This window comes from Heliconius melpomene, chromosome 20 (assembly GCF_056956725.1).
Source record: "Heliconius melpomene rosina isolate 202511_hmr_F chromosome 20, ASM5695672v1, whole genome shotgun sequence".
Classification (NCBI taxonomy): Eukaryota; Metazoa; Arthropoda; class Insecta; order Lepidoptera; family Nymphalidae; genus Heliconius; species Heliconius melpomene.
The window spans coordinates 4,103,825-4,112,530 of NC_140408.1; the positions used below are offsets into that span (position 1 = coordinate 4,103,825).

The 8,706-nt window shown below is 37.1% G+C and overlaps 1 protein-coding gene across 9 annotated transcripts in view; it reads left to right on the plus strand.

Annotated features, from left to right (window-relative positions):
* LOC146527605 (ecdysone receptor-like) overlaps positions 1 to 7,664 on the plus strand; it is a 176,557-nt gene extending 168,893 nt beyond the window's left edge. For 4 of the 9 annotated variants that reach the window (XM_085204843.1, XM_085204842.1, XM_085204844.1 and 1 more), the window contains 5 exons: positions 447 to 739; positions 1,038 to 1,217; positions 1,728 to 1,886; positions 2,520 to 2,742; positions 3,348 to 7,664. In XM_085204843.1, coding sequence (XP_085060969.1) covers positions 447 to 739; positions 1,038 to 1,217; positions 1,728 to 1,886; positions 2,520 to 2,742; positions 3,348 to 3,646 — 1,154 coding nt within the window. In that variant the 3' untranslated portion in view covers positions 3,647 to 7,664. The remainder of the gene's footprint in view (positions 1 to 446; positions 740 to 1,037; positions 1,218 to 1,727; positions 1,887 to 2,519; positions 2,743 to 3,347) is intronic. The other 5 variants (XM_085204845.1, XM_085204840.1, XM_085204846.1 and 2 more) reach the window with 3 other exon arrangements.
* Positions 7,665 to 8,706: the final 1,042 nt, after the last annotated feature.

The following is an 8,706-nucleotide window of genomic DNA, read 5'->3' on the forward strand; positions in this document are numbered from 1 at the left end:
GGCATTGCGTCTTGAGTGGCAGAACTCAACGCCGTGCTTTGCTTCGACACCAGAGCAAAGAAATGAATATATAAATTTAAATAAATATTTCTCCTCATCTCCTGCCTCAATTGACATTAAATGTTCTGTATTCACGATTACAGCAACTGTGTCTTTAACTGCCACTTATGTTTTGCTATATTGCCAAACGAGTAAGCCCTTATCTAATAAGCGCCCACGACTGTTCCCATTCAGTACAGAATTGGCGCATTGTGTCGGTTATCAAGGCTGTTAGCTAAGCGTACACATTGAATCTGAGTGGAGACGTAACGTCACAATAGCCGTCTGCTGCCCGTCTACTTCTTGATTCATCCAATTCAACGATGTTGTTGATTATCACATTTAAGCATGTACGTTTGCGATGTCACAATTTCCAAGTCACCAAATATTTACATTTAACATTACAGGATTCTTTAGACGGAGTGTCACCAAAAATGCTGTGTACATTTGCAAATTTGGACATGCATGCGAGATGGATATGTATATGCGGAGAAAATGCCAAGAATGCAGATTAAAGAAATGCCTCGCAGTGGGCATGAGGCCAGAATGTGTGGTGCCGGAGACCACGTGTGCGATAAAGAGAAAAGAAAAGAAAGCACAGAGAGAAAAAGATAAACTGCCAGTAAGCACAACGACTGTAGACGATCACATGCCGCCCATAATGCAATGTGATCCACCACCGCCGGAAGCTGCTAGGATTGTAAGTTGCATTGTCCTATATAAATCCTAAAATTGGTGGCTCATCTCAAGCTCAAACCCATAATAAATAATTTGCTTTAAAATAATTCGATTGTAAAAATAGAGGGCACAGTGCAGAGACGTACATAAACGTGTGTTCTTTACACTCTGTTCTCTTAGTTTTTGTTGTTCGGGAATATTGTTAGTATTTATGTAAAACATAAAAGATTAATTTATTGATTAGATCATTGTATATCTCATTAGTCCCCTCTCTAACCACCAGCAACAAAATATTAATGTTTGTTGTTTCCTACGTGAAGCTGGAATGTTTGCAGCACGAAGTGGTCCCGCGGTTCCTCTCCGAAAAACTCCTGGAGCAGAACAGGCTGAAGAACATCCCTCCATTAACGACAAACCAGCAGTTCTTAATCGCGAGGCTCGTCTGGTACCAAGATGGATACGAGCAGCCTTCCGATGAAGACTTGAAGAGGGTGACTGAGGTGGGTTTTATTTCGTTCCCATTAATTCCATTTTGAACTTCAAGAATATATTGTGTAAAAATTTAAAAATTGTATGAATGAAAAGTTTAATGCTTACTATTATAATGTTTAATACGTTATGGGTACTTCAGACTACTATTATTTATTCTCTAAATATTAATTATATTTTCTTATCTATAAAGATAACTCATAAGCCGAGAATGCTCATTGCCCAACGACATAAACATTTTATTTTTCAATCATGTTTTATATTTTGAACTTACTACATAAAATGTACTTGTGTAAGAAAAAAAGGCTTGCATTAAAATTTTCATTCCGTTCATTATTTAAATATATTTTGTTTCTAATATCATTTACATTTTATTTGCTAAAACGTTTTCTGCTTGTTTCACATTTTAATCATATTCTACATTTTGTAGTTTTATGTTCAATAAATAGTAAAGAAAAAAACAGTAGAAAATGTTTTAAAACTATTGAAATTCGTAAAGTACGCAATTTTGATTTGTATAGACTTGGCAGGATGCCAACGAAGACGACGAAGAGTCCGATCTGCCGTTCCGTCAGATCACGGAGATGACCATCCTGACGGTGCAGCTGATCGTCGAGTTCGCCAAGGGCCTGCCTGGCTTCTCCAAGATATCTCAGCCTGACCAGATTACTCTTTTAAAGGTAAGTATTTAAAAGTAAATCAGTATTACACACATTACAGTATTGTTCATTATTTTCTTAATAATATTATAATTAAATAGTTTCCTGAGCGCTAACAATTTTTATTGTAGTACAAATATAAATTTTTTCTCATGTATTACTACAACTATAACATGTAATAAGGAACTACTGGCCAATAAATGTACCTAATATCGAAAACATTTTTAAAAAGTAATACACAAGATATTCCTCTATTATTATAATTATTATAAATATTCTTTTTGTGAAAAGTAAAGAACTAAATATCTTACCAGACCTGGGCATTGAAAATAATCTTGTTTCCAAGGGAAGATCGAAGTCAAAAGTATTCGCACTTAAACTATCCGCTACCATGGCCTAAAAAACTTAGAAAAATTATGATTTCCTTTGATTAATAATGGAACCGACAGCCGTCGCGTTTACAGACGACGCAACGACGGGCTCATGTATTGAAACAAAATAAACGGGCTCATAAAACTTAGGTGGCTCCGCAGAATTGATTGTAGGAGTTTTACTTAGTATTGATTACTTTGTTCCCTATAAAACACAAATAGAAAGCCCAACTTCAAGACAGCCACGACACTTCGACAGTACTATATTTGTTCTTAATTCCAGGCGTGTTCAAGTGAGGTGATGATGCTCCGAGTGACCCGGCGGTACGACCCGGTCACCGACACCGTGCTTTTCGCCAACAACCGCACCTACTCGCGCGAGAACTACTGCAAGGCGGGCATGTCCTACGTCATCGAGAACCTGCTGCATTTCTGCAGATGCATATGTAGCATGTCTTTGGATAACGTGCATTATGCGTTACTCACTGCTATTGTTATATTCTCTGGTGAGTTGTTTTATATGTTGTTTTTTGTTTTTATGCTTTCTTTTATCAAGAGAAATATAATCGGAATACATATAGGATGACTTTATTGTCCATCTGTCAAGATCATTAAAGAGACCAGGCCCACAGCCTCTTGGAGCACCGAAAGAAATTTAAAGTTCTAAGTTGGCGCAATGAAAAGATACGAGCGCCTATGCATCGTTTTTGCTGCATTTAAAATTAAATTTGTTACATCAAAACCTTCCTGTGGACTTGCAATTATAGAATTTGATAAGGAGAAAGCTTACAAGAATGGTCCGAAAAGCAGAAAGAACTTACGAGAGTGGTTTGAAAAGTTGCGACTTTCTAAAACAAACAGCTTGATACTCAATTTTGTCTGTCTATAACATAACAACTGTGCCTCCAAAATGGCTGAAACAAAAAAAAAAGTTACTTTTATTTATGAGTGCTGTCATGTTCACGTTGAGTGGAGAACAGAGGAAGTCTTGATGGGATCGAAGTGTCTTAACATTAGTTTCCCTCTGTCTGTTTGATTTGAGCAGAATATTATTGTAAAATTTGCTTGAATCGGAATATGGTATATAACGAGTTGACAATTCCAATTCCAGATCGCCCAGGGCTCGAACAGCCGCATCTAGTAGAGGAGATCCAGAGATACTACCTGAACACGCTGCGGGTGTACATCCTGAACCAGCAGAGTGGCTCCTCGCGCAGCGCCGTGGTGTACGGCAGAATCCTCTCTATACTCTCTGAGCTGCGCACGCTCGGCATGCAGAACTCCAACATGTGCATCTCGCTGAAGCTCAAGAACCGCAAGCTGCCGCCCTTCCTCGAGGAGATCTGGGACGTGGCTGAGGTGTCCACCGCGCACCCGCCGCCTATCGTGGACCACCCCGTCGACCTCTAGCCCGCGCGCCCCCCGCCACCGCCGCGCGACCCCCGCGCCCGCCCGCGCGGCCAATGACCCCCCCCCAATGAGGAGAGAACGCTATAGACTGGCTAGTTTAAGTGAAGTGCGCCCTGTTAGTGAATATATGTGCTGTTGAACGTTCGAGAATATATTTAGTGTTGATAGTTAAGTACGACTGGACTCACGCGACAGAGTAATTAATATATGACATTGACATTGGGAGTTGTGTTTGTTTACCAAAATTAACGGTACGTTTGACATTTTTCGATTAATATATATAATGAATATTGTAAAGTACGTCCCGCCGCCGGAGATGCATATCGGCGGACGCTGTTGATCATTTATGACTGTGTTTGTTTATATATAGTTTATGTGAGACGTTTTATCGTGTCCTGTCGATTTCGGTTCCGACGTTCCGTTGCCCTGTGCCCGCGTCCCGCGATTTCACGACTAATTATTATAATTTATCGCTGTGATTACATTTATAAATGTTGAAGTTAGTTAGTCTGAGGTAAGTGTGTCTTATTACATATATAGAGTACAGTCGCAGCAGTTTTTTCTAAACTTCACCGGTTTCTTACGTGCCCCTTTTAGTATTTTGATAGTTGAATTGATATATGTATGAGTGATACATTTTCTACAGTGGTCACACTGCACTGAGTCGATTTTACTTTAGACTGTTGTTGCCTTTGGTACGTCGCTTGTACAGCTTCATTTACAGAATACGTGTACCGCCTTGTGCAATCTATCATAGGTCCGTAGGTATATAGGTTCATGTTGAATAGACTATTCGTGTCACAGCCACTTTGAGACACCGGAGGCAGATCGCGTTCCCTCACTATTGTGTAATGTGTACAGACAAACAAACAAACTTTACCTATTAATGGTTTTTCATTACATTGCGCGTTTGTCGTCAGGCAGCTGTTACTAGTGTGGTTAGATATAGCGCCCATATCGACCCCTTAATATTTATTTCGATTAAATTCCTTCTTATTTATTGCCTTGTGTAGATATTTTCTAAAATGGCAGCTGGTTTTGTTTCGTTCTATCTAATTATACTCTTTGGCCGAGCTTACTATGGGAACAATATTGGTATAGAGTACGTAATGAGTTGACATGCGCGCAATGTAGTGACCTCTGTCTCCACTTTTGTATGAAATGAGATGTTTTATAGAACAAACATTGAATTATATGCGCCATATGAAATATATTTAATGTATATTTTAAATATACTACAAATCTTTTTATACATAATTGTGAAAATTATTTGAATTTTTAAAATTGACTAACGTTTGTAAATAAACGCTTATAATTCAATGTCAAATGGAGCTACGACGTCATATTACAATGTTAAAACTGCCCATATACAATATTGGCGCAAAGCCTTATATCGCGTTACCTGTACTGTGTACCTACATTGTTGAGTGGAATACCTATAATATATAGAGAATAAAATTAATCGATCTCAATTACCCGTATGCTTAAAGCGTAAACTAAGCTTTTCCGTTCGTTGGGCATTCTTTTCGATGGTATATTCCAAAAGTCTATTCGTTGTACAGTCCGTCTACGCCTTTGATGTTTCTCGCAAATAGTCGTCTCGATTAAACCAACATTCTCGCATCGCTCATTCGTGTTACATTCGCTCGGTGTTGCCAGCACTATAAAATGTTGAAGCTTCAACTTATATTGGGAACTCGGTGCGAACGTGCGGCAACACCGACGGCTCGCCGGTTCTTCACCGTCATCGACATTTAAATCGTAAGACGTAATTTAAGTATATGTCTGGTGCATGTTGAATGTGTCTTCTTTACACGCCACTGTGTTGTAAATTTACATGATTAGTATGTTTGAGGTTTTTGGAAACATTTCTTAATATACGTATAAATTCAGCGTCAGCGTGGAACGATCGTGCTTGCACCGCGGGCCGCGCGCTAGTCCGCTTGTATTACATTTTCGACTTATATATAATTTTATAGTAGCAGTAGGCGATTTCTAAATAGTTAACGAAGCACAAACGTCACTGGAGTGTCTTAGCGTCCCGCGCCGCCGGGGCGCAGTGACAACACACACTGCCATTACAACGTACGTCGCGGACCGGAGAGAGAGTGGAGAGAGAGTGGAGAGAGAGTGGAGCGACGCGATGCCTTATGACTGAGATGCACGTGTGCGAGCCGCTTCGATACTTTGCATCTCAAGTTTGTGACAAATATTACTGCCATTCGATAAGTAAATAAATTTGGACACGTAGGGTTCACGATGGATAGCTTCTTAGTTGACGGTCTCCGTCGGTGCACAGCCGGTCGTGTTTGATACATTATATAAGAGTTGTTAAGTACGTAATAATCTCACACGAGAACCTAATAAGTAACGAGTACCCTAAATATAATTTGTGTCTTAGCTGATAATGGAATAGTAGTACGGTAATAAGTTTATATCGCTGGAGGCGGCGCGGCCCCCTCCCAGGGACGGTGGAGTGTGCGAGTTGCGAGATACGAGATACCAATTCTACAAAGATTGACAGCCGGATGCCCGTTGCCGATCGGTGGGTAATTAGATATCGGGTTACTTGTTTGCGTTTTGCCTTACTCCGTTTAGTTAGTACCGGATCGAGAGCGGCGAGTGACAAACGTGGCACGTCCAGTCTATGGCACGCGAGCACGTGTCCATTTAACTTTGTACATAAATAAAAAAAATACCTTTAGATTTTATTGTCATATGTTTGACATATGTTTAATTTTATTCATCTAAGAAAGTACAGATGGCTGTTGTTATTTTTATATTATTTGGGTAGAATTATATTATATATATATTTTTTTGTAAATTACCTCTGTATTTATCGTTTCTAAGCTTTGTAAGCCGTAGGGACATAGATTAATTAATATACGAGTTACGAACATTGTGATTGATATAATTACATTGGTTTTGTATTTACTTATAATTTCGTTCTGCGTATAGGATTTTACTTCGTTTCGACAGATATATCTAATAATTTTTTTGTTACTTCAGAGTGCAATATGTACAAATATTTACATATAAAATATTAATTGTACAGTAATTTTTTTTAGTTTTTAATGTGTCAACGCAATATCGATCGCTGTTCATTCGTTGAATGTACACGGGAAGCATAATACTTGTATCACAAGTGGGCCCAGAGGTCCACTCTCACTATTATGTTTTCTAATACTTAAGTGATTAATTTTATATAGACGGACTAGGTAACATTTGTATTTAAATTTGCTAATTTTTTTATAGCAGATTAGATTTGTTTACTCGGATAAGATGAATAATGTACATTTTGAATTGATTTTAAAGTGATTTAGTTGTTATTTAGTGACGAATTTTCTTAGGTGTAACTGGCAGCCTCGTGGCCAGTCCACTGATACCAGTGTGATTTGTGCAATGTCCATTAGAACTATTGTATTGACTACCGGAGCTTCCTCAAGGCGGCGCCGGCCCTTCGCGGCGCCCACAGTCCTGCCCATGAAAAATTCTATCATAGATCATTTTTTATATAAATTATTTTACGTGTTACATAAGATGGCAACACTACGTAAATACTGTCGAGCACTTTCTATATTCACGAGAATATTGCAATTTAAACGTTTCTATAGAAACTTTAGGGAAGTAAAGAGTTTTTCATGGTGGGCATGACTGTGAGCGTCGTACCGCTTTCTGCTCCCATTGCTGTAGTGCCACGGCGAATGATACAGGAAGGCTGATTTAAAAGATAAGATCCCATTCCGATTTTATGGAAAACTTTTGTAATTCTTCTTAATTTTATTTGTCCAAAGTTAATGAAGTTTATTATTCTACCAATATTTTGCCTTAGTGAATCCTTAATGTATGATTTAAAAGTGGTGAAGCGAACTAGATATAGGGAACAGATGATATGTTGAAATTTTAGAGTCAACTTTTATAAAAGATAACTACAAAACAAATGAAAAGGTGTGTACAAAACGAGGAAATTTGTATGAAACATTGTTATGCGAATAAACTTACACCTCAATATAAAATATATATTGTCTTTTATTTCCTGTTCCAACCTTTTGTTTCAGCATTATTATCATGATAAATATAAATTATTATAGATTAGTATACCGTACTAAATTAGCATTGTAATTGGAATAAAGGAAGTAACATATGAGGAAGAATTGTATTTAAGATACCTTTTCAATAGACTTCTTTTTCACATAAAAAGAGGTTCTATATTAATGCCTTATTTTGCAAACCAACTAACTTTACAAGAGACGTCAAAGACGTTGTTTTTTTGAAGATCAGTTTAAGAAAAATATGATTATATAAAATATACAGGTAGTGTACCAGCGATTTTTTTAATAAATGAACGACATTATAATGACCTTATAATATGTTTTAACACAAATATATTTCTATCTATTCAATATTTTAAAGTTTAGGCGTCTAAGGTATTTAGAATTGTTAGTACCTCTATGTTCTAAATACATAATATTTCTGTTATCACTACTTATCTATTGGCATGATGCAGTAAATTAAATAAAAAATTCAAATACAAATTATATCTTTGTAGATCCAGAAGGATACTAGACGGCGTTACGTTGATATATGCCTAATGTTAGTAAAATTGTACTATGATTATAATTATAATTTTAAATAATGAAGAGAGAATCTTAACTTTCAGTTAGAATCGTCAATTTGAAAGAAAGGAAGTTTAATGGGCTAGGGGTTGCGGGAAGGAGAGAGTCTACCCAAAAACTAGGCAGGGAACTTCGGAACCTACTTTTAAGGCACTCTGTTCCCATAATGATACTTCCGATCCTCACTGTCAGCCAAATTCTAGTGCGGTGGAAGTAAACGCCGCGCAGAATATAAAATTTATTAAAGGTTAATATAATATGTAATATCTTAAAAAAGAATACTTAAAATAACATTTATTTGATATTAAATGAAAGAAGACAAAAGATAAAGAAGTTTTTGTAAAATTTTTAACTAATAATAGGTATTTAAACAGCTTTATGTGCATAGTTAAATTTATATTATTAAAATCATATATGTATATGGAAAATACAAAAAACACAGAG